Source organism: Mycteria americana, chromosome 19, assembly GCF_035582795.1.
Source record: "Mycteria americana isolate JAX WOST 10 ecotype Jacksonville Zoo and Gardens chromosome 19, USCA_MyAme_1.0, whole genome shotgun sequence".
NCBI classification, from domain to species: domain Eukaryota; kingdom Metazoa; phylum Chordata; class Aves; order Ciconiiformes; family Ciconiidae; genus Mycteria; species Mycteria americana.
In genome coordinates, this window is record NC_134383.1 from 6,468,250 (window position 1) to 6,492,494 (window position 24,245).

The 24,245-nt window shown below is 56.5% G+C and overlaps 2 protein-coding genes across 12 annotated transcripts in view; both read left to right on the forward strand.

Annotated features, from left to right (window-relative positions):
* Nucleotides 1-23: 23 nt before the first annotated feature.
* Nucleotides 24-17,138, forward strand: ADAMTS8 (ADAM metallopeptidase with thrombospondin type 1 motif 8). The gene is made up of 9 exons (XM_075521278.1): nucleotides 24-623; nucleotides 8,523-8,762; nucleotides 9,011-9,143; nucleotides 9,649-9,816; nucleotides 9,992-10,290; nucleotides 10,839-11,022; nucleotides 11,366-11,538; nucleotides 11,627-11,802; nucleotides 13,600-17,138. Exons 1-9 carry the CDS (start codon nucleotides 24-26, stop codon nucleotides 14,330-14,332), a joined length of 2,706 nt encoding a protein of 901 aa, XP_075377393.1. The 3' UTR covers nucleotides 14,333-17,138.
* A 6,401-nt stretch (nucleotides 17,139-23,539) lies between these two features.
* ZBTB44 (zinc finger and BTB domain containing 44) overlaps nucleotides 23,540-24,245 on the forward strand; it is an 81,529-nt gene continuing 80,823 nt past the window's right edge. For all 11 annotated transcript variants that reach the window (XR_012778397.1, XR_012778396.1, XR_012778399.1 and 8 more), the window contains exon 1: nucleotides 23,540-23,693. The gene's annotated coding sequence lies outside the window, so the exon portion shown is untranslated. The remainder of the gene's footprint in view (nucleotides 23,694-24,245) is intronic.

Here is a 24,245-nt window from a genome sequence, read left to right on the forward strand (position 1 = left end):
CGGCGGGGCGGCCGGGCCAGGCGATGGGGCGGCGGGCGCTGCTGGGGGGCCGGGCTCCGCTCCACCTGCTGCTGCTGTGCCACGCGTGGGCGCTGCCGCCGCCTCCGCGGGAGACGCAGCCGCTGCTGCCCGCCCGCCTGCCCGCACCTCCGGGGCAGCTGGCCCTGCGGCTGGCCGCCTTCGGCCGCGCCGTCGTCCTCCGCCTCCGCCCCGACGCCGCTTTCCTGGCCCCCCGCCTCCGGCTGCAGCGCCTGGGGGGCCGGCGGCCGGCGGGCCGGGCCCCGCCGCGCCGGGGCTGCTTCTACGCGGGGGGCGTCGAGGGGAGCCCCGATGCCCCCGCCGTGCTCAGCCGCTGCGGCGGGGGCGGCGGCCTCCGCGCCGCCTTCCTCCTCGACGGGGCGGCTTACGAGCTGCAGCCGCTCGGGCGTCCCTCGCCCGGACCGCCCTGGAGACGCCTGCACCGCCTCCGCCGCCGCGCCGCCCCGCCGGGCGCCCACCCCGCTGCCGCCGGTGCCGGGCAGCCGCTCCGCCGGGGCAAGCGCTTCGTCTCGCAGGCGCGGTACGTGGAGACGCTGCTGGTGGCTGATGCCTCCATGGTGCGCTTCTACGGGGAGGACGTGGAGGTAAGGGCTGGCCGTGTCCTCTGTCCCTGCTGCCCCTTCGTCCCTCTGTCCCTGCTGCCCCTCCGTCCCCTTCATCCCTCCGTCCCTCTGTCCCCGCTGCCCGTCCGTCCCCTCTGTCCCCTTCATCCCTCCGTCCCTCTGTCCCCTCCATCCCTTCATCCCTGCTGCCCCTCCGTCCTTGTGTCCCCTTCACCCCTCCATCCTTCTGTCCCTGCTGCCCCTCTGTCCCCTCCATCCCTTCCATCCCTTCTATCCCTTCTATCCCTTCATCCTCTATCCCTGCTGCCCCTCCATCCCTCTGTCCCCTCCATCACTTCATCCCTGCTGCCCCTCTGTCCCCTCAGTCTCCTCCATGCTCTGTCCCCATTCCCGCTGCCTCTCTGTCCCCTCCTGTCCCCCTCTGCTCCCCCCAGCCCACTGTCTCTGCTGCTACTCCAGGGCTGCCGGGGTCCCCCCCTGCCTGCCCGGCCCCTGCAGCCCCGGTAACACCAGGGACCACCTTGGGTGAGCGAGTAGAGAGTTGGGGACGGGATGAGGGACCTTGGCTCTGTCCCACCTTTCCTTGCTGTGTTTAGGGGCTGTAAATCCCAAAGGCTGCAGGGTTGATCTATGGGGTTCGCTCAGTGTTTGGGGACCCTTTCCCAGACCCAGCATCTATCCCGGGGGAGCCTTTGTCCACACAGGCTGGACACTGGGATGTCCCGTCAGTCTGGTGTCCCCAGAGATGAGGGACAGAGGGGGTTAATGCCTTTCTTGCTGCAGGGAGAGAGCTGTGCTGCAAAGCAATGGGCTTAACTCCCTTCCGGATAGGAGCTCCGGCCAGATAGTAAATAAACCAAGGGCTGAGTAATGCTCAGTCCTGCTCCTGAGCCACCTGTTAGCAGCCGAGCAGATGCACGAACAACCCTTTCCCCCAGCCAGAAACTCTTCCCCTCCTTCAACATGCTCCGGCTGCGGAGACCCTGCCCATGGCCAGGCTTCGTGGCAACCCCGGGAGCAGAGATCCTGGCCTCTCAGCCCCCCACATCCATCTCCGGGGCTGCTGACCAGCCGCTTTCGCCAGCACCAGGTTATTTTTCATGCCTTTTGCAAAGCCAGCTCCCCACCACCATGCTCCCTGGGGTGATGGGTTGTTTGGGTCCTCGGGCTCAAATGCAGGTTTGCATGGTCTGAAACGCGCTCGGGTCTTGGCGAGGGATAACTGTGCACCGAAGTTGCTTGTCCTCTGCGGTGGGTTGTTTGGGTACGGGGCTGTTAGAGGAGTCCTTGAAGCTGGAGCTCAGCGCGAAGCAGTCGGGCAGCTGAAACCAGGGGCTGTGCTTTGGCAGCCTGGCTTTGCCATTTCTGCCCGCTTTATCCTTCCCCTGGGGGCTTCATCCAGCTTCTCCACTCCTAATAAAGCAGTGTTTTAATTCCAGCCCTGCTCAGGCAGGGCCGGACCTTGAGAAATGCTAAACCTTGGAGCTCCAGCTGATTTCAGCTGCTCAGCATCACTCAGCTTTCACCCCTTGCTTGGTTTTCCTTGCATGCCACCAAGCCAGGCTGGCAGGAACAGATAGCAGAGGGTCAAGGAGTGATGGATGCTGCACTTGGAGATGACCCCCCCCCCCCCTCCCAGAGCTCACAGTAGTCAAAAACAGAGTTTGCAATGGAGTAACCTGAATTTTTAAGCAACAGGCATATAAATGGTGCTGGAAATGACTCTCCCTGTAGTGTGAAGCTGGTCTCTGATTCCCCAAGAGGACGGGGGAAAAATAGTGTATTGCATCTTCTACACCCAGCTGGGCACCCGATGGTTTTAAAGCAACACCCGAGGGTCTGCCTCCTGCTACAAATAAGGTGATATACTTTTAGGGGGGAAATCCTGATAATGCCCAGCTGGAGCTGGGGAAAAAGCAACAACCCTCTGGGTAAATCTGTGCCATGGCAGCTGTCAGAAGGCTGCTGAGCTGCACATACGCACAACCACGGGGCTGAAACGCTGGGACCCTGCCCTGGTTCGGCTGGTGCAGCCCTGGGCATGGGTGATGCTGCCCGGTAGGTCCGTGACAGCTCCCTCCTTAGTTATCGGTGACTTCCCAGTCTGCTTGGCTCCCATTTTACCATCACCTCCTCTTTGTCCCCAAGAGCAATATCTTTGTGTCACCTCTCAGGGTATTTCTTGATGGGAAGGAAGCCTTTAAAGATCTTGTTTTGGATGAATAGGGCAATAACGTATTCAAGTATTTGGGAGAAAACTTCAACCAGCTCTTGTGTAGCAGTAAGAAAAAAAAAAAGCCACCTGCTGTGTTTCTGTGTCTTTTGTTCTCAGCAGCAAAAATGCAGGGAGAAGCATGGTTGCTGCTAAGTCAGGAGGCCAAATAGCTGTCTCGCTTCTCCCTAAATACCTACATTTTGTGGGCCAGAAAAAGTGATTACTTGCTTGTGCTGGTGAGATCTTAGGGAGCTGACTAGGAGATGCCCAGGGAGCAGAAACGTTGAGTCAGAAGAAACCATATTTATATAGTGACTTGTCTTCCCGTAACCACACTTTAATTACCAAATATTTATTAAAGGTCACAAGCATTGTTTGTTTTCCCAGTTATTTTCTTGCATAAGCTGTAACAGCTCAAGTGGAAGATAATCACCATAAGATGCATTCAAGCATTGCAAGTTATAATCAATGTCATGCTTGTTGTTAGGAAAATGCTATTAATGATTTATTTCTAATCAATATGAGCCACGATAGCTCGGCTGTTAATCTAATTTAGATAACAAGAGCTTAATTCTACCTCCATCGATACTCATGTAAACCAGGAGGAAATGATGAAGTGAGAGCAGAACCTGAAATTTGGGGGGTTAATCATTTTTTTGGCTTGATGCTTGCAGGAGATGGGGTATTTGGGGAGCATTAGCAGCAGGACAGTGCTGAGCAATAACACCTGGGAGGAGCTGGCAGGTCCTGGAGGACTTGGCAGGATGAGACCTGCAGTGATTAGGAAGAGCCCCCTTATATAGGGATGGGTGTGAGGCTCCAGGCTGGACACACAAGTTATCCTTTGTTTTTTCCTCCAGAGGACCCAAAATGCTTGGGGGGCAAAAAAAAAAAAAAAAAAAGGACGGTGAGCATCACGAATAGAATTAACTGGTGGTTTTGAGTATGGGAAACTGAGGCAGGAGACGGCGTAGGGGCTAACCCCTCTGCAAGGGCATTTGGGCTGAGCACCTGCAGCGCAGGCTGCACTTGCGGAGATGCTCTGCAAGTCTCAGGGGATGTTTGCCGAGACACCTAAAGCATCAGGCGGTTAGAAAAACTGGCCGCAAGCATCCCCAGCCAGTTGGCAGCAGAATCGGATTCCTGTGGTGGGATTTCTCCAGTCTCTTGGGTGCAGATGAGACGTGCTTCCAAGCTTTCTTCTGCAAACACGATGGCTACGGTCCCCTTTTCTTTCCCTCTTGCTCTTGCAAGCACGGAGCCTGCGACTCCAAGAGCTGGTAACGACCGAGGACCACGGCAAAATCAGATTGGTCTGATTAAGCTGGAATTCCTCGCCTGACTTCTGTGGTTTTTCCAGGCAGATTTACGAGGTTTTTAGGAGTGCTGTTGCAATCCCTTCCCTCTAAGACCAGACAGGTGCTGGAGCCTGCAGCACGGGGCACTGCTGGGGTCCCACTGCCGGCTCTCCCACACCCGGATCGACTGTCGAAGTGACCATGGAGGTAAAGCCAAAGCCACCCTGGAGCCTCAGGTCCCCTCATGTCCGGCCCCTAGGCTCGCTTTAGGATATTTTGCAGCTTGAGCGGCTGAGTTCACTTAATCCCTTGACAAAAGGAGCCGGCCCCTCCTGAGCTCATCCCAAAGGCAACCGGGGTGGGATTAAAGGGGATCTTTGCAAAGCAAAGGGGGACCTGTGCTGCTGCTGCCATCCGCCAGCATTGCTGGTGCTTTTCCTCTGGGATTTGTCCCCCGGGTGTGACCCCGAGCCTGCATCCGCTTTGGTGCAAGGGGTCAGAGGACCGGGCAGCCTCCCTAAATATTCCCCTGGCCGATGCGCTCGCTTCCTCGCGTCGCCCCGTAATGTTAAACAGCTGCCGCGTTTCAGCCCCGCCGCTGGCGAGGTGACCGCCGATTATCAAGGGCTTCGGTATGAAAGGCGCAACGTGAAGGGAGCCGGCTCCCACCGAAGCAGCCCAGGGGCAATTGCAAACTGCAGCGTTCCTGCCCCTGGATGCTCTCGGGACGGGGTTTTGCTTCATGTTCATCCGTGCCTGCAAAGAGGTGGTGGCAGTCCTGCGTGTGCCTCAGTTTCCCCTGCCCTAAAAAGGGGTAATTGCTTCTTTTGCGGGTCAGCCCCAAATATCCAGTAAAGAGGGAAAGAGAAGGGGGAAAAATGATGTGGCAAAGAGAAAAGGGGTGAGGCAGAGAGCTGGGAAGGCAGGAGGGCAGCCAGGCACACCGGCAGGCTGGCAAGGTGTCCCCCTCTCCTCCGGCTTGCCCCCCGTTTCCCTTGGCTGGCGCCCACATTTTTGCAAGGGAATTCTTGGCCCAGGCTTCAAACGGCAGGAGGAGGCTGGCGGGGCAGCCGCCGGCCGCTGCAGGTATCCGAGCCAGGGGTCCAGCACGCAGATGTCGCTTCAGGGGAGGGAGACAGGCTGGGATATGTTTTTACCAGTTGTTTTTTAAAAGCTGGGCAGCCCTCGCATCTGACCCCGTGTTTTCTTCCTTCCATCTGTCTGCGCTCCAGAAATCTCAGCGTTTCTTTCCCCCACCCCCCCACCCCCTACAGAAATGCTGGCTTCCAGGGAGAAAGGAGGGGAAAAAAAAAACCCCAAACCCAACAACCCTATGAACAAACAAACCAAACTACAGCCCCAGGTCGGGTTGAGCGTTAATCTCGGCGAGCTGGGGAGCACGTCGGAGGGAGGCGAGTCGCCGGGGTGTTGCGCGGCGCTCCCTGCCATCCTTCTGCAGTGGGTGGGTCCGGTGATATTAGATCATTATGTGCATACCACAATAATAGTTAGTGTCTGTGTGAGAGCAGTTCCCCCCCCCCCCAATAATAATAAATAAAAAACAAAACAAAACAACAGTTTGGGAACCTCTGCAGGCTTCAGTTTCCGCGTGGTTCCCACGAAGGAGAATGTCAGCAGAGATTTTGCAAGAGCCTGTATCAGAAAGTGAAATCCTTCAACGTTATCAGGTTAAAAACAAGCACTTCAGTTCCCCGTGCTCTGATTCATATTTATTTTTTCCCTTGCTAACCCTCTGCGTGTGCTGTTTTTCGCTGACAGTCTCGCGTCGGGCAGTGCCGGTGGTACCTGTGCCTGGCTTAGGGCTCTCCCAGAAGCAGCGATGCTGTGGCAGGAGGGATATCGGAGCTGCTGTAATGCAGGTGTGGTGGGACAAAAGGCATCCCCCCTCATTTTGGGGGGAAAATGGATGGCATTTGATCGTCTCGAGAGTAGAGGGAGCCAAAGACTGCAGCCAGGGAAAAAAAGAGGTAGGAGGTTTTGGGGGGGCACCACCGGGCAGCGGAAACCCCTCCACTGTCTCTGCAGCGGGGTGGCTCCGCTGCGATGCTCGTGCCTGGCCATACAAGCCCTGTGTGGGGCAGAGGAGGGATGCTCCCGCGATCTTCTTGGGCTTGGGCTCGGGCTCATGTCCTCTCCCCCCCCCCCCCCCCCTCCCCGAGCAGGTAGGGGGCTGATTTTCCAGCTGTATTTACCAGTTGGACAGAAATCCTGCCAAGATCTCCCGGGATGCTGGTTGGAAATGGCAGGGAAGCGCCTTGTGCCCGCTGCGCTGCAGTGCCTGGCAAGGAGGCAGAAACCAGTCCGTTTGCACCTCTGGGCTCCCCAAACCCGACCCCGTGGCTGCCCCGATACCCGCATCCTCAGCCTCGATGCCGGGAAGGAAACCCCGCAGAAGGCGACGTTCCCTCCTGGGTGGCTCGTCAAGCCAGAGCCTGTTTGCAAAGGCACAGAGAGGATGGGACGAGCAGGATTCAACTCGTCCGCAGCCGGTTGTTGGCCAAAAGTGTTCAGTCAACCTCTCCTGAGCCCTGGGGATCCCGTAATTTGCTTTTGGCCCCAGCTCCAAACCTTTGGCCAAGCCAAGGCGGTGCAGGTGGATTGCCGCTCTCCCCGGAGCACTCAGGGTCCATCCGAAACCCAACCAGCTCCCGCACGGTCCAAGGATGGGTATAAATAGACACCAGATGGTGGAACAAGTGAATTTGACCTTTTAATCTGCACTAAATAGCTGTTTGTTCGGTTCGCTTTCCGTCTTCGCTTTCCAGACGAAGGGAAGGTGGACAGATGTTTTCCGAGTCCCTCTGTTCCTGTTCTGAAAGAATTTCTTGGCTGGATGTAACCCTGAAGATGCGAGGGTTGGTGTCCCGGGGCATTTGCAGTAGGGACTGAGATTGCCCAGGTAACAACTACCAGGATGGGGAGAAAGAAACCTGTAATGGGTTAGAAAAGGATGGGACAGGATTTGCTCCCTTGGAAATGAGGGATGATCCCATGATGCGCAGCTCCAGCACAGAGCATCCTTCTAGGTCTTCACACGTGTAAATTTAGGGAGGCTTTCCGATATTTTTCGGAAGGTTCCCAATGGACTTTCCCTGTGGGGTAAACACTCCCCTGGAGCAACGGCTCGTGGGGATCTCACCTGGGTTTTTCTTGCCTCGGTGGTGACTTCTCCGTGACATTTGTTGCATGCTTTGGGCTGGGATGTGAGTCATGTCGCAGAGATCTGGCCAGTCTAAATAAACCAGCCTATTCAGCGCTCCCATCATCCTTGCCGGGGCCTGCCTTCGGATAATGAGCCGGGGAGGACTTGGGATACGTCTTGCTGAAGCGAGACATCTGTTTACATGGAGCTGCCAGCAACGGGATAAAATGTGGCAGAATCATTTAAAATAGCCACCACTGCCCTGGGCAAGCGGCTCTCGGTGCAGCAAATCGGCCGTTGCTGTTAGGGGAGGGGCGTCTCTCCCTAAACATCTCCCTCGTTTGCGAAGAAAATGGCATTTTGTACATATCGCTGTCCCGGCAGCATCGTGATGGATGAGCGTGCGGAGCCAGCTCCGCTCGGAAAACATGGATTTTGGGTGAAACTCAGCCGTCGGAGAGGGCTTCCACCGAGTCCTTCCAGTTTAATTAGATAGTGGCGCTGAAGCGAGACCGCAGGGTGTAATTTGTCTGGGGAGGAGAGAAGCCACTTTCTCTTTCCCAATACTATATTGTGTAATAGCTGCATTTTTTTCTCCTGACTCCGGGGCCGGGAACGGGTGCCAAGCAGAGAAGGAATTTCGATGCTCCGATAAGATGTTTACATCAGCCTAAACATCCCTGGCGTGTTTGACATATTAAGTAATCGCTGGTCGTCCCAGTTGCCCGAGCAGGAGATGCTGCTGGGCAAAGACCTGGCTGTCAAAGTGCTTTGACCCCGGTTTGTCGCTGAGGATGTCGGGTTCAAACCCCGCCGACCAGCGCGGGCAGGAGTTTTACAGCCAGGCAAGGGTGGTTTTGCACCCGCGGGAGGTTGCGCACAAGGCGATTCCTGCCCCAGGGCGGTGAGGGCAGGGTTAATGCTTTGGGAATATGCAAGAGCACTCGCTGGGGACACGTGAGGTTTTCCCGAAGGGTTTCTGGGTGCAAAGGGTTCGTGGCAAGTGGAGAAGGGGACGCAGGGGTGGTCTTGTCCTGCCAGTCCTTCCCGCTGGCACAAGGTGTAAAGCAGCATGTACAGAAAAGGCAGCGCTTAGTCCGTCAACCCAGGTGGATACCCGAGTCAGTCTGGATGTGGTAGGCATCATAAAGGAGGTTGATTTCTCCTTTCCTAACCAAAAAAAAAAAAAAAAAAAGAGGCGAAGGTTTCACCCAGGCTTTCCCTGCCCCTCTCTCTCCCCGCAGAACCACGTCCTAACCCTGATGTCCATGGCGGCTCGCATCTACAAGCACCCCAGCCTGAAGAACTCCATCAACCTGGTGGTGGTGAAGGTGCTGGTGGTGGATGAGGCGGCGGCGGGGCCGGAGGTGTCCGACAACGGCGGGCTCACCCTGCGCAACTTCTGCAGCTGGCAGCAAAGGTTCAACCCGCCGAGCGACCGGCACCCGGAGCACTACGACACTGCCATCCTGCTGACAAGACAGGTCTGGAGGGTCCCTTGGGGATGCTCTGGGGGGGAGAGGAAAGGGGTCGAGGTGTCTCTGGAGGGAGAAGAGGGATCCCCCTGCCATGCAAAGAATGGAGCTTGCAGCAAAGCTGGGGGGGGGGGCGGTGGTTGCATTTGGGGTGCGGACCAGCAGTGGGCTGCCCAGCTCTGCTCGGAAATGTTGGGGTTACCGAAGGTGGGACCCCTTCACCCTGCCTTACCCGCCTCGGCGCTGCTCGCAAACAGGACTTCTGCGGACACCAAAGCTGCGACACGCTGGGGGTGGCAGATATCGGCACCATGTGCGACCGCAACAAAAGCTGCTCGGTGATCGAGGACGAGGGCCTGCAGGCAGCCTACACCCTGGCTCACGAACTGGGTAACGCATCCCTTCCCGAGGGGGGGTTCTGCTTTTTTCAGTCCGGTGTGGCCAACCCCGCTGCTGGGAGCACAGCCCGGTGCCCGCATCTCCCGGCTGGGTACCACCCGCCAAGCCTTAGGCAGCACTGAGGAGCTTCTGGCACCGGCAGAAGCTGGTTTGCACCAGCAAACGCGCTTAGAAGCCCCTGAGTTGGTGTAAATCGGTGCATTTGCCTGATGTGATGAGCTAAGGTGTGGGACCAAGCACTTCTCGCCTTGGTTTGCTGCTCCTAGAGATGCGCTGACTAATTTGGGCTGCTTTGCCCTGCATTCAGCGGGCTGTACCTTTGAGATAGAGCAAGCACGCACCGTTTTGTTTATCGCTTCTGCTTTATCAAAGCAAATAGCTTTTGCAGCAATAGGAACCGCTTGATAACTTATAGATGCTCCCAGTCGCCCACGCATCATCTGCAGCAGAGCAGGGGCTGGGAGGCTGCGGCTCACCGATGCTCTCTGCTCCCCAGGCCACGTGCTCAGCATGCCCCACGACGACTCCAAGACCTGCGAGCGGCTTTTCGGGCCCCTGGGTAAGCACCACATGATGGCTCCTCTTTTCATCCACTTGAACAAGACCCAGCCGTGGTCCCCTTGCAGCGCCATGTACCTCACCGAGTTCCTGGACGGAGGGCACGGTAAGGAACCTCATCATTCAAGAAAGCCTTTTCCTTAATTGCTCAGGCTCTTTGCAGCGCCTTGAGGGGTGCGTGGGACGAAGGGGGTTCAAAACAGACCACAGACAGAGGTTTGGGGTGCCCTGCTTGGCGCAACCCATGGCATCAAGCCTTGATGCATCTCTGCCTTGCCCAGGCGACTGTTTGCTCGACGCCCCAGCCGACCCCCTCTCCCTGCCCACCGAGCTGCCCGGCCGAGGAGCCCTGTACAGCCTGGACCAGCAGTGCCAGCAGATCTTCGGCAAGGACTTCCAGCACTGCCCCAACACCACGGACGAGGACATCTGCGCCCAGCTCTGGTGCAGGACGGGCAGCGGGGAGACCCTTTGCCACACCAAGAACGGCAGCTTGCCGTGGGCCGACGGCACCCCCTGCAAAGCCGGTGGGCTGTGCTGGGACGGCCGCTGCGTGCCGCAGGATGCCCTGCAGCCCCAGGTAACAGGGGATTGGGGACCAACGGCCTGGGGCTCGACCCTTTGGGATTCCCAAACCTCTGGCCCTGGTCCTGCCGTCTCCTGGACTAGCTTTGGATTTGCCTGATTTGTTTTCTGAATATCTCTCCTTCAACAGCACCTTTCATTAATCTTTATTACTGGCAAGCCCAGCTCGTAGATAAATGCTGCCGTGCCTTTTGCCGAGGCTCAGGCTGGTCTGAACCAGAGCAAGCAGCCGCGGTTCTGCAATTAAATCATTGCTTTTTGCCCTGCCGAGGCAATTAGCGGTGATTTCTGAGTCAGTCAGCGAAGTGCTTAAACCCAAGCTTAACTTTAAGCACGTGAACAGACTGGTGGAAGTCAGTAATAACTTCACGTGAAGTATGTGCTGAAGTGCTTTGCTGGATCAGGGCCCCGGCTGGTGACGCAGGGAGAGGAGCTGGGGGGTGATTTTAATGTTGCTCCAGACCATTGCTCGCCCTGGGAGCGAGCAGCCGGGGATGGAGGAGCTCAGGGACGGATCTAGCAGCTTCTTGTGGCCTCTTGCAGCCGGCGGTGGACGGTGGCTGGGGCCCGTGGAGCCCCTGGGGTTCCTGCTCCCGGACCTGCGGCGGCGGCGTGCAGTTCTCCTACCGCCACTGCGACAGCCCCAAGCCCCAGCACGGCGGCAGGTACTGCGAGGGCCAGCGCGCCAAGTACCAGTCCTGCCACACCGACGAGTGCCCGCCGGACGGTAAGCCCAGCTTTGCAAAGCCACCCATCCGCATAGCAAAAGGATGCCATTTCCAAATGCACGCTCACTTCCTGCCCCCGTTTCTCCAGAACCCATCGCCGGGCATTGCTCCGCTCTTCCTTGAATATCCATATTTTGGGGGGGGGACACAATAGCTTTCTGCTGGGGGTTGTGATCCCCTCCGGCTGGGTGGGAGGTGTGTGGCATCCCTCCTCTGCTCGCACGCTTGCCACGCGGTCCCGCTATCCTCGGCTCGCTCCTGCATCGCCGTGACGGCCGAGGAGGACGGCAGTTCCTGCCGGCTTCCCGTGGCTTTTGGGTCACATTTCGCCTTTTCTTTCAGGGAAAAGCTTTCGGGAGCAGCAGTGCGAGAAGTACAACAGCTACAACTTTACGGATCTGGAAGGGAATCGCCTGGAGTGGGTTCCCAAGTACGCGGGAGTGTCACCCCGAGACCGATGCAAGCTCTTTTGCCGAGCCAGAGGGAGGAGCGAATTTAAAGTCTTTGAGGCCAAAGTAAGATACTTGATGGTGGCAATTTCCCCTCTTTACCCTGTTTCAGATCAAATGCCCTAATTGCTCCTCTGCATCCCCCCTTTCCTAGGTGATCGATGGGACGCTGTGCGGACCGGAGACCCTCTCCATCTGCGTCCACGGCCAGTGCATCAAGGCTGGCTGCGATCACGTAGTCGGGTCCTCCAAGAAGCTGGACAAGTGCGGGGTGTGCGGTGGCAATGGCTCGACTTGCAGGAAAATATCCGGCTCGCTCAACCGATCCAAGTAAGGTGCCGGGGAGAAGGTGCAGAGATGGGCTGGGGGGGAGAAAAACCAGCTTCCCCTCCCATTCTCCTTTCTTCTTTTTTTTTTTTTTTTTTTTTTTAATTGCAAAAGTGCTAGGCTAGGAATATTAAGACTCCTCCTAGGACACGTAAAGCTAGTTTGCTTTCCACACCCGAAGCATCGCACCTAGCTGCACACCTTGTTTGCAGCCGCTGCACTCGAGGAGTGCTTGGCTTTCCGTCCGTGCTGTTAACCGGGGCTTGCAGCCGTGCAAACGCCCTCAGCCGGGTGGCCTTGTAACAGCCTGGTGTCCTCCCCAAGCTCCCGAGCTTACGCTAAGTTTATTTCGGGGCAGCGTTATGCAAGCCAAGCAGAGTTTATTTCCTAAAATAAGAGCTGGTGCTGACACGGGTGATGTGCTCAGTATGCCACTGCAAGTAAATCTGCTGCCCCAAGGAGTTTACAATATGCATCTCACCCCGATGCAGCGAGCCGGACACATATTGCGAAGGCTGATGTGGGATATAAATAGTTCAATAACTTTTCCCTGGGCTTGGGGGTGAATTTCAGTCCTGGGACACAGGCATCAAGGCAGCCGCTTCCCTCATCCCAAGATCTCCGCTGCTTTGCCAGAGAGCTGAATTCAAGGCTTTTGTTGAAAAGATCGTAACAAAAGCCCAACGCGTCCAATTCCATGCGGCGAGGTGACTCACGCAGTCAAATTAGATTTCCTAAATGGTTTCCTTCCAGGGAGTGAGCTGAAATGGGGCTTCCACTCTCCTATGAATTGTTTGTGGTTGACTAAAGAGAGATTAGCGTGGTAGCTACAGCCAAGAAGAGATCCCATTAAGATCAGGGTTAGGGAGGCCAGGGTGACTGGGAGCAGAGTTTGACCCGAAGGCTTTGTTCCAAAATACTCTAAACCTAATTACCGACCGCAGCATCAACCGTGGGGATGCACGGAAAACGATCCTGCCGGCCCTACGGCATGAGTCGCGCCAGGGTGGCATTTTATTATAGTAATTACCATATCGCTAGGTGCCGAGGGCTCGAGTACCGAAGCCTTCCTGGTGCTGTCCTGGGAGCCGTGGTGCTCCGGGGATGGGCTCTGGCTGGCTTTGCAGGGAAACCCTCCCCTGGCATGGGGATGTGCTCTGTGCCCTCCAACGGGAGCTCTTCTGCATCGTGGTGGTGGCTGCAAAACCCTTCCAAAGATGAGCCCAGGGTGCAGAGACGCCCGCCCGTGGAGAGGGACGGTTTTGCTGCCGTAGTCCTTTGTCTTCTAGGAAAGGCTTTCGAGTTAATATCAAGTCATCTGCAATGAGATGACTGTTGGGTTAACTGTTTAACTGCTGATCGGGTTTTAGCAGCAACATCTGGCCAGCGTACGTATCCTCTGCGCGTGCAATGCCAGCAGCGCCCTGACTCTCTCCTATTCTGCTGTTCTCTATCTACCTATAGCTGATGCTGTCCGACAGTGACCAGTGACAGCAGCACTGGGCAGAACCAGGCTTTTAGTCCCAAACAATTTTGGTAAGGGGAGTAAAGGGAATTTCCCACCGAGGCTGGTAACGGTAGGGCTGTTCGTTTGATTGCATCGCTCATTTTTGCATGTAATTCAGCAAAATCTTCCAGCCGAGCACACATCTGGCACGACCTCAATATTTCCAAGCTCCTGAGTGCTCGGGGTTATAGAGGAATGGCTTCAGAGCCACAATCCCACTCACCAAGTGCTATCCCCTCCACGAGTCTCCTCTTAAGTCCAGGAAAATAACCATGTCCCTTTGCCCCGTGCAGATACGGCTACAACGACATCGTCACCATCCCTGCCGGAGCAACCAACATCGACATCAAACAGCGCAGCCACCGCGGGGTCCGTCACGACGGGAATTACCTGGCCCTGAGGACCCTCGAGGGCAAGTACCTGCTGAACGGAGACTTTGCCATCTCGGCTATGGAGCAGGACATCCTCATCAAGGGGACCATCCTGAAATACAGCGGCTCCATGACGACCCTGGAGAGGCTGCAGAGCTTCCGACAGCTCCCGGAGCCCCTGACTGTCCAGCTGCTGACCATTGCCAGTGAGGTCTTCCCACCAAAAGTCAAGTACACCTTCTTCATCCCCAAGGACGTCCCTTTCAGCAAGCAAAAGGGCAAAGAGAAGAAGTCGGCCAACGTCATCCGACCGATGCTGACCTCCCAGTGGGTCCTGGGCGACTGGTCCGAGTGCTCCAAGACATGCGGCTCCGGCTGGCAGAGGCGGACGGTGGATTGCCGGGACGTGGAGGGTCAAACCTCCTCCGCCTGCGACAGATCCCTCAAGCCTGAGGACATCAAGCCCTGCGGAGACGTCCCTTGCCCGCTCTGGCGCCTGGGTCCCTGGTCCCCCTGCTCCCAAACTTGCGGTGAGGGCGTGCGGACGCGCAACGCCTCTTGCATCGATTACACCGGTAAAATCACCGCCCCGGAGAAATGCAGCTCACCGGGGCCACCGCCAGCCACCGCCGCCTGCGTGCTGCGGCAGTGCTGAGCCAGGATGGGCTCAGCGGCGATGCACCGTGCCGGCGACACCGGGGCAGGACGGCGAGGATGCCGTGGGCTTGCTCGCCAGATGAATAACCACTCTCCAGCGGTTCATCCCCACCCGATCGACGTCTACCTCAGAGGGGGGAATAACGGTGGCAAAACAGGGAGGAATCACTTCTTTTTCTTTCTTTCGTCCTTTCTTTCTGGCTGGTTGCTCGCAGGCAGGTTGTAATTTAAGGGGAAAAATAAGCCTATCTGTAGGGTGTTTCCAAAAAGCTGTTGTTAAACACGGTTGCAGACTCTGTTTGTAAGGTTCGCTTGGGGTTTGTGGCTGGAAAAAATGCAGAGCCAGGCTTTGCCATCGCCCCGTCCCAGCTGCAGGTCAAGGAGGTCCCAGGGCGGGCGACTTTGCCGATAAAATCGGGATCCCTTTGCAAAAGGCTTGGATCAGGTTGCCGTCCCCTCCCTACAGCGGCGTGGGTGTCCTGGAGCACGAGGAGCATTTTATCGGCTGTGTGTTTAGCTTGGGAGATAACTCGCTCGTTTGGCTGGGAGCGAGAACGAGCCGAGGGCCGGACCCTGGCACGCATTAGGCAGGAGGACAGGTGAGATGGTCATGGTGGTTTCTGCTGGATTTATAATCTACGAGGTGACAAACCTCTGTCTCCAAACACCCCCAGCATCCGCAGGGTTATTCCTAGAGCTGCAACCCCGTGCCTCGATTTCCCCAGCTATACAACCAGGGCTTAATTACACCTCATCTGGCTTGCAGGGCCGCCGCGAGGATTAATTAATTACTAATTCTGCAGTGCTTTCACTGTGAAATGCCTATCGCGATACCCTGTTCCCCCTCTGGAGCGGACACTTGAGTGTGCCAGCCTTTCCTCTCCCATCCTTGGCTTTCAGTCCCCTGTGTGCTCATTTTCTCAGCTCTGCTGTAATTTTGGAGATAATTTGCTAACCTGGCTGGCAGCAGGGATGAGCCCAGGATCTGCAGATGCTGAGCCTCTCTTCACCGGTGCCGCTCTTCACCTCTGCTTTCCCAGGATACGTAAAGATGCTCGGACCGGGTGCCAGGCTCCAGCCTTGCTTGAGCAATTCTCGGTCTAAAACCGAGCCTGGCAAGGCTAGAGCTCTTTCTTCCCGACGGGGAACACTCTCCCCAGCCCGGCCGCTGTCTGGCCCCGGTGCAGATGGCTGCTCAGGCCCTGAACTTTCCCCCTTTCGAAGCGATCGCCATCCGTGCACTGGCAGCAGCCAGGGCCTGGGGAGCGGGGATGGAATTTGGGAAAGTTTTGCCACCGCTGGACGAGCGATTCGCTATCTCCAGGCTCCTTTCTCGATGCCCCTTGCCGCTTCCCTGCGGATGTCCGTACCCTGCCTTGGCTCCGCTTTTGGCAGCAAAACGTTGAATTTCCAGTGGGAACAGCCTTTTTCTCATAGGAAGGGGAGAAGGGCTGGGGGAGGAGGACTTGAATTTGCGATGGCTCAGCTTCCCCATTTGCAATTGCAGAGTGAATCCTTTTTCTTGTCTCTTTTGCCTGAGCTAAGCTTGTGTGAGACCCTCTTCTTGCTGGCCGGGCAGGTTCAGGATGGGACTATGGGGTGAGCTGCTCCCCCGAAGCCATGCCAGAAACCCTACCATTTATTTGAAAACCCAAGATATTCAGCTTTTATCTCCCGTAGGTGATTCCTATTGAAACCAAGGGGGCTACAGCCAAGGACTGAGGGTACCGAGGGCTTGGCGCCTTTCTTTTAGGAAAGAAAAAAAGAAAAAAATAAAGGCCAGCTGCAGAGTTTGGATGCGGAGCTGTTTGGGCTGTCGTTCAGACCTACCTTCAGGCAATGTTCTGCGTCTGCTAATTAATCTCCAGGAATTTAAGCCCTCTCTCTCGCTCTAACAAATAGCTGGATGCTAAGGTCATGTAGCCTTGCAGGGTTATTTTCTTTTTCCCCTTTGAGCCTGCGAGGGTTTTAACTCAAAGGCCAGCGTGTGTTTCCACTCCAGTGTCGTAACCAGCATTTAGGATGGGTCAGAAATTTCAGCCTGAGACGGTGCCAAGGAAAACGTCTGTATTTATCACACGGAGTCGTGCACGCCAGGGGTCTCTTCCAGTTTTTTTTTTTTATATTCACTGCGTGGTCGCTTAGCCGGAGCTTCCTAGATGCAAAAACTCCCTGCCGCGGGCAAATCCTGCTGCTTTTCCAGCAAGGAGGAGGATGGGGACGCTGCTGGGAGCGGGGGGACCGCAGGCAGCGATGCTCGGTTGAGGTGTGGGGTCTGGGTGATGTTAAGTGGGATTCCTGCCCTAGCCTTCCCATAGAAACACGTAGCCTTTACGCCGATTTAAGTCAAAGAGGTTATATATTAGGATATATATATGTATATATATGTTTCCCTTCAGTGAAGGATTGTAGCAATGTACTGAGCCTCTTGTGTTAGGTATTTATTATAAATTTCTGTTTGGTTTTGTACAGTAGCTGTCTGGGGGAAAAAAAAAAAAAAAAAAAAAAGAAAAATTAACAAAAAATAAATAAAGACTCTCTGTGTTTTAACATGCTGCTCCCACATCCCCAGTCCGAAACCTGCAGCGGGGGTCGGAGAGGGGATGTCTCCGCTCGTTGTTTAACCACTCTGGTATATGACTGGTGTCTCCCTCCTCCTTGGTGCGCCCAAATCAGGGTGCGATTGCCAACCGAGCTGTGTAAGCATAACAAATCCAACCAAAATTAAGCTCTGGACTTTCATTTTAAAGGGGGGAGGAAATATCGTTTTCTGGGTTTTAGCCTTTTGTTTGTATTTGTTTTTAACTTTGTGACTCTGCCTTTACCCCTTCAATAAAGGATTTCCTGCCTCTTACCCCTTTGCATTTGTCTCTGTTTGCACTTTTCTCGGGATATATTTTTTTCATCTCCATCCCAAGAGCCATACTTTAAATCTCCCTTTTCCATAGCTTATCCAGCTATAAATAAATGGTTAATTCAGTTTTGAGATGCTAAACCAAAACACTACATGCCAGAGTAGACAAAACCCAGGGAGCAAAAATTATTCCCCAGCAATTTTGAATCATCTCTGTTTTGCAGACTGCTTATGAGCACCTCCCTCCTCGCTATATGTACACGCATATAGATAATTCTGCTACTTGCTAGGAGGACATACAGCCCAAACAGGGCTAAAACAGAGGGGATGCTGGCTCCTTCGCTTAACTGTGTAATAACCACAGATAGAGGGAACCTGGCGCTGTCTCTCTAGGTGCGGTGTTGTCTTCTGAAACACAGGATCGCTGAAATTTGGGCTATGGCAACGCAGATTTTGGAGCTATCTCACTGGAATAAGCATGGGCTCATTACGAGGTAATCTGGATATCTTTGCTTGGGTCAAACGGGCCGTCCTGCTAGATGTCCTAGGTGAAAGCATAGCCTGATGTTGAACAGCGGCTGTGGCTTATTTCCTGTATATTGGTTATTTCCATCCACTGATGGGGCTAGAAAATGATCCTGCCGCGGCTGGGCAGAGGCTGCCTATATTTAGCCCCATGGGAGGGCAAGGGAAAGGGTTAACCCATCGCCGTGGGATGTGTCACTACGTTAATGGGCACAGCGATGCATGCCACCCTATTTATAACCAGGTGTGACATTCATTTTAGATGACTTCCCTTGGCGCCCGTACAGCCGGGTCCTGGGTTTCGGCTCATTAAGGCGGCAGCCTGCCCTGGCTTTTCCTCCACCTTTCTTTTTTGTCATTTTGTTGCCATCACTGGGTTTGAGTTGAATAATTGGAATTTCAAACAATGCCAAAGGCTTTGGGATATTACCAGGCAGGAAAAAGCCCTTAATTAATCACAGCAGTGTAACCATCATAATTTAACTTTTATAAAAGAATAGTGGGATAAGAAAATAAACCTGACGGGAGCTTCTCTGTCACCGTATCCACGATGGTACCCCAGAGACAACGGGGACCAGCGGGCAGAGAGATGTATTTCTGCAGTCCCATCAGGGGGAAATTATTAGGGTCAACCCCCGGCTGGACCTCCCCACCCCGTGCTGCGAATAGTGCTGCTCCCCAGTCAGGGGTAATTATATTTTATTGGCATGTTTCCTCTTACAAGGCACTTTCAGAGGATGTAGGATGCCACAGGCTGCTCCCCCCATGCATGAACATCACCAGGTACGTGTTGAAATGGTGGTTGGCTCCTTTGTTCCAAAACCTCCTCCCTCCGAGGGCTGGGCTCTCCTGATCTCCAAGCCCAGCTATCGCTGGGCAGTTGCTCCCCCTTGTCCTTGTGCTCGTGCTGTTCTTTAGTTTAACAGCTTTCCTCTCTCCTTGGTTTATACCTCCCCTCCCTTGTGTTTGTAGACAGGAGTTGTATACCCTCTTTCAGTCTTATTTTGCTAAACTTTGCAAGCCAAGCTCTGTAGGCTCAGCTCATAAAATACCCCCCTTAGCTCTGGGCTGAATTTATTATCCCTGGACGGAAGAGACCACAGTGTCCCAGCAAGGTCACACCAGCACCTGGTACTCCAGCCACAAATCATTCCTTATTCCTGATGGAAACATCCTTCCTGACACGTCCTAGGACCATAATGTCCCTTTTTTGCCGTTATCCTCTGCTCAGCTTATCCATCCCGGTCTTACAGCCCCTCTGCTCTTCTAGATCTCTCTTTCTCCATACAGGTACCTGTTAAATCCACCCTCAGTCGCCCAAGCAAGCGGTCTGGTTCCCAGAGCTCCTGGGCGATGGCATTTCAGAGGGGCTGTTGCAATTCAGAGCATCTTAGAAAACAGGCTCCTCTCCTAAACTGCCTGCGTCAACCTCCTCTCCTGCCGACCAGGATGCTTTAACCTGCGGGACTGCGCTCGCTGAGGACCAGGCAAAGCACTCCCAGGTCTGGAGAGGACATAAACCCCAAATCCTCCTGATGCCAGGAGAAACTCAAGGGTTGCCAAAGAGAGAAGTCAGCAGCATTGAGCTAAAGTAACTTAACCAAGCCCTGGAGACCGCAGCAGGCAGGAGGATGGAGAGGAGATGGCTCCTGCACACCCGTGCTAAATTAAGGAGTAGGCAGCGAGTCCTCGAGGGTGGGAGCAAAGAGGTTTTGCCTGGAGGTGCCGAGGTCAGGGAGGGGAGAGGGAGGCTGTCCAGGGAAGGTGTCATTTGCTTTGGGTGTTAATGGATGCATCCTGCCAGGAGCAGGAAAGCAGGCTCATAGCAGCACGGGATCTGCTCCAAGAGCTGCTGAAGTGAAGGAAAACGTATCCCACAGGCTCCAAAAAGAGGGTAAAACAGCCTCCAGCCAGGAATTGCACGTTCTGGTTGCTTGAATAGGGTGAGCAAGCCAGGAAGGGAGAGATTGAAGGATTAAAGTGAGGGGCCAGACCCCAGTGATGGACGGGAGATGTAGCTGGGTGTCTTCTGGGTGGATGGGAAACCACAATTTCTGTTTAGACAGACAAGGAGGGCATTCAGGGGACAGCACAGCCTCCTGCCGTGTCCATCGTGCTGCAGATGGGACCCCCTTCTTCGCAGCGGCCGCTGGCAGCAAGCCCTGAAAGCGATGCAGGACCGCTCTGCTAAGCATCCCCGGCTCTGGCAGCTTGCATCCCATTTAAAAGCCGAAGGTGGAGGCTACGAATCCCCCTCAATGCTTTCTCCTCATTTTCCCACCGGTGTTTTATAGCCCTCAAATGGGACCCCCAGGGTCCCTATAGGTCCCTATAAGTGAGCACAGGCTCACCCTCAATAGATGCACGGACCAGATTTACCACTGCATTACTCAGGGTTTACATCAGTGTTGCTCCATCTGTGTGCCCACAAATCGAGCCCGCGACGTTGTAAAACGTGTGTAAGAACAAATCCCCTTGCCGGGAAAATACCAGGAATCGGTATTTTGGCAATTCATTGCAACGCCTCTCGCTGAGAAACTCCAACTCTGCAGAAAAAGCAAACAGTAATAAAGGACGACCTGGTAGCTTAGGAAACCCAAGCAGGCGTAAATCAATACGGCTCCCTCCCAGATTTACTCCGGCAAACAACGTGGCTCTGGGAATCGCTGGAGAACCTCTTCAGGTATCGAGGGCTAATAAATTGTTATTAATAAAACAGCCTCTTTTGCTGGAGTGGGAAGAAATTCATATCAGAGTCAGGCTGGGGAGGCTGATGTACTCCTCCGTGGTGATGATGTGCAGAGCGCACATCCCAAACCTACCGGCTTCCCGCCCCGCTGTTAATTGGAAACTTAACGAGCCAAGCGGAGATGGCAGCCGGGAAACGGGTGTGCCATTGTGGGAAGGGATAAGGAAAAGGGAGAAAGAGGAAGAAATTAAATAAAGGGCTTTTTTTTTTTTTTTTTTTAGGAGGGATGGGGTTGAATTGCCAAAGACATAGCGATTTTTCTGGGGGAAATGGATGCCCGCGGGCGGGCGAGCTCCCCGCCTTGCGAACATCACCGTCTGCAAGGCAGCTTTGCTTTCCCATCGGGGAAACGCCATCGATTCGGAGGTAAATCCAACCTCCGTACGCTGATTTGCACCAGCCGAGCATCCCGTGCTCAGCTCTGCTCCAGGGGAAGCCTGGGCAACCCAGCTGGGTACCTGCAGCCGTATCGCTCGCCTGACGCTGGGGTCGTGCTTTATTCTCGGGGTGTTTGTGCGTGAGGAATTCCTAAAAAAGAAAGTCAAGGTGGTGTTTCGCTGGGCAGTTTTATGGCTTATTTCCAGGCCACACGTAGCAGGTTTAAAGGCTGCTGGTTTAAATGCTTTACTTGGAGGATTTTGTTATTGTGCTGAAGCACGGCGAGGACACGGACCACGCTGAACTTAACCATCTTCCAGACACGAATTCAGGTTGTTTGGACCTTATTTCCCGCCTGTGCAAAGCCCACGACCTGCTCAGAGCAAGTCTCAGGCAGGATACGAGCAAGCGTAACAACCCACAGCAATGACCAAGCGTCTCTGCTGCGCTAACCTGAAGCTTTATTCATGAAATTGTTACAAATCAGCGTTTCGAAGCAATTCCACAACCTGCTACGCCCACGTCTACGGAGTCAGCGAGAAAAGGCTGACTCCAAACATCAGATTCGGCGTCTTCAGGAAACGGCATCGGCTGTCGGTCGACTAAAATCACTTGCTCGACAACAGTTTCACCATCAAACACCCCCAGCTCGACACTTTGCAGCTTTTTGAAGGTGAGGTGAACCTCGGTGAGGTGAAGGTGAACCTCAGCAGCCCGAGGTTTGGGGTTTTATTTTATTAACCCTCTGTGATTTAAGAGTTACCATGGACAGCCAGGAGCAGACTCTTCCTTGCCTTGCAAATCACGTCCTAATTAAAGCGGGAGCAACCCCTGCACACACACGTGCAACCTGCTGAAATCGGTGCTTTTTTGCTCCTGCTTTGCACAGGAGCAGATCGCAACGGAAGGCTGTCGTGCAGCAGGGTTGCGATACAGCTCCCCGCAAATCTAAAGCCAACATAAGAGGAAGCGAAAAGAGAATTAAGCAGCAGAGGGTCCGACCCGGGAGATCGCTGGGGCTCTGCTTCTCTCCCCAGTTTTGCAAGTAATCATCTAAAATAGTCCCAGGGTTTTTGCTACAGCGCGGGGAGTTCGGCCTCAGGGTTGGTTTTTTGTTTTTTTTTTTTTTCCGACAGAGCAGCGTGGCGTTTTCCAGAGGCCGGTTTTAAATTTTTTTACTGCTGATTAACATTTTTTGGAGTGGGGCCTTTCAATCTGTTTCCTGCTTTAATTTACTGAGCGCTCATCGCAAAAAAAAAACCCAAAACAAACCCCCATTGTAAAACAAGCCATGGAGCAAACTCATCACGTTAAATTAAGCTGCGCTTACCCCGAGTGCGCCCAGATTTGGACCAAATTATAGGGGGGCATTAATTAGAGACTCATTAACTCTCAACTCGATCGGGATGGATGCAAACGGGAGGGCAGTTTGCATGGTCTTAGGCCCTGGGGGGAGCACGCACTGGAGCACCGGGGGAGCTTGGGATGCACGGTGTGCACGGTCCTGGTCCCGGGGCTGCATGCACCGGGGGAGGTTGGGGTGCACAGTGTGCCCGGTCCTGGCCCCGGCGGTGCATGCACCGGAGCACCGGGGGAGGGTGGGATGCATGGTGTGCCCGGTCCTGGCCCCGGCGGTGCATGCACCGGGGGAGGTTGGGATGCACGGTGTGCCCGGTCCCGGGGGAGGGTGGGATGCACGGTGTGCACGGTCCCGGCCCCGGGGGTGCATGCACCGGGGGAGCTTGGGATGCACGGTGTGCACGGTCCTGGCCCCGGGGCTGCATGCAGCGGAGCACCGGGGGACGGTGGGATACACGGTGTGCACGGTCCCAGCCCTGGGGGAGGGTGGGAGGCACGGTGTGCACGGTCCTGGCCCCGGCGGTGCATGCACCGGGGGAGCTTGGGATGCACGGTGTGCACGGTCCCGGGGGAGGGTGGGATGCACGGTGTGCACGGTCCCGGCCCCGGGGGTGCATGCACCGGGGGAGCTTGGGATGCACGGTGTGCACGGTCCTGGCCCCGGGGCTGCATGCAGCGGAGCACCGGGGGACGGTGGGATACACGGTGTGCACGGTCCCAGCCCTGGGGGAGGGTGGGAGGCACGGTGTGCACGGTCCTGGCCCCGGCGGTGCATGCACCGGGGGAGCTTGGGATGCACGGTGTGCACGGTCCCGGGGGAGGGTGGGATGCACGGTGTGCACGGTCCCGGCCCCGGGGGTGCATGCACCGGGGGAGCTTGGGATGCACGGTGTGCACGGTCCCGGCCCCGGGGGACACCCGCACCGGAACATCCCGGTCCCCGGGGACACCCACGCCGCGGGGTGCCCGCCGTGCAGCGCCCGGGGCCGGGGCAGGGCCGCGCACATACCGCACACCCCGTCCCCGCCGCGGGGTGCCCGTCCCGACCTCTCCCGCCGCTCCGCACTGCGCATGCGTTTCCTCCGCCGCCGCCCCGCCCCCGCCGCCCCGCCGCGGTGCACTCTGGGACACAAACAAAGTGCCCGGCCGGGCGGCGCGGCGTGCGGGAGCTCGGACCGCCGGGAACCCCCCGCCCCCCCTTCTTCCTCCTCCTCCTCTTCCTCCTCCCCCCCCCCTCCTCTCAAGCCGCGCGCACGCCGCCCCCCCCCCCCGCACACCTCTCGCGGGGGGGCTCGCGCGCGGCCCCCCCCCCCCTCCTCCGCGCGCCGCCTGAGGGGGAGGCGGCGGCGGCGGCTTCTTCCTCCCTTCTCCTCATCCTCATCCTCCGCCGCCGCCGCCGCCTCCCGGTCCGCCGTCATGGCCCAGGCAGGGCCCCGGCGCGGGCCCAGATAGGGGGTTCGGCCTCCCGCGCACGCCGGGCCCGACCGACCGCAGGTAAGCGGGGAGTGTGGCCGGGCCTGTGGCGGCGGGAGGGGAGGGGAGGGGAGGGGAGGGTGGTGGAGGTGAGGGGAGAATGGGGGAGGGGAGGGTGGTGGAGGTGAGGGGAGAATGGGGGAGGGGAGGGGAGGGTGGTGGCGCCGCGGCCGTTGGGGCCGTTGGTTCCCCTCAGGGGCGGGGGACGGCGCCCCTGCGCGCGCAGGCGGGCGCCCACCCGGGGGAGGGCTTTGGCTGCTGCACCCCGCGGGTCCGTCCCCCTCTCCCCCCCCCCCCGCCCCCCCCCCGAGCCCTCCACGCCGCCGCTCTGTGCACGCGTGTTCCCCGTGGCGGGGGAGAGGTCTGGCGTGACCGGTGTCCCCGGGGCTGCCCGGCTGCGGCTCGCCCCCCCACCCCACCCCGGGGATTGGGGGTGGGGGGGGTGGGATGGCATTGCGCGGTGCGCTTCCTCCGCCGCGTGCGCACGTGTGTCCCCCTCCCACGAGGGGCCGTGTCGCCTCCCGACGGGGCAAGGGGGGCTTTATCCCCCCGCTCCGGGCAGCCCCGGGGGGT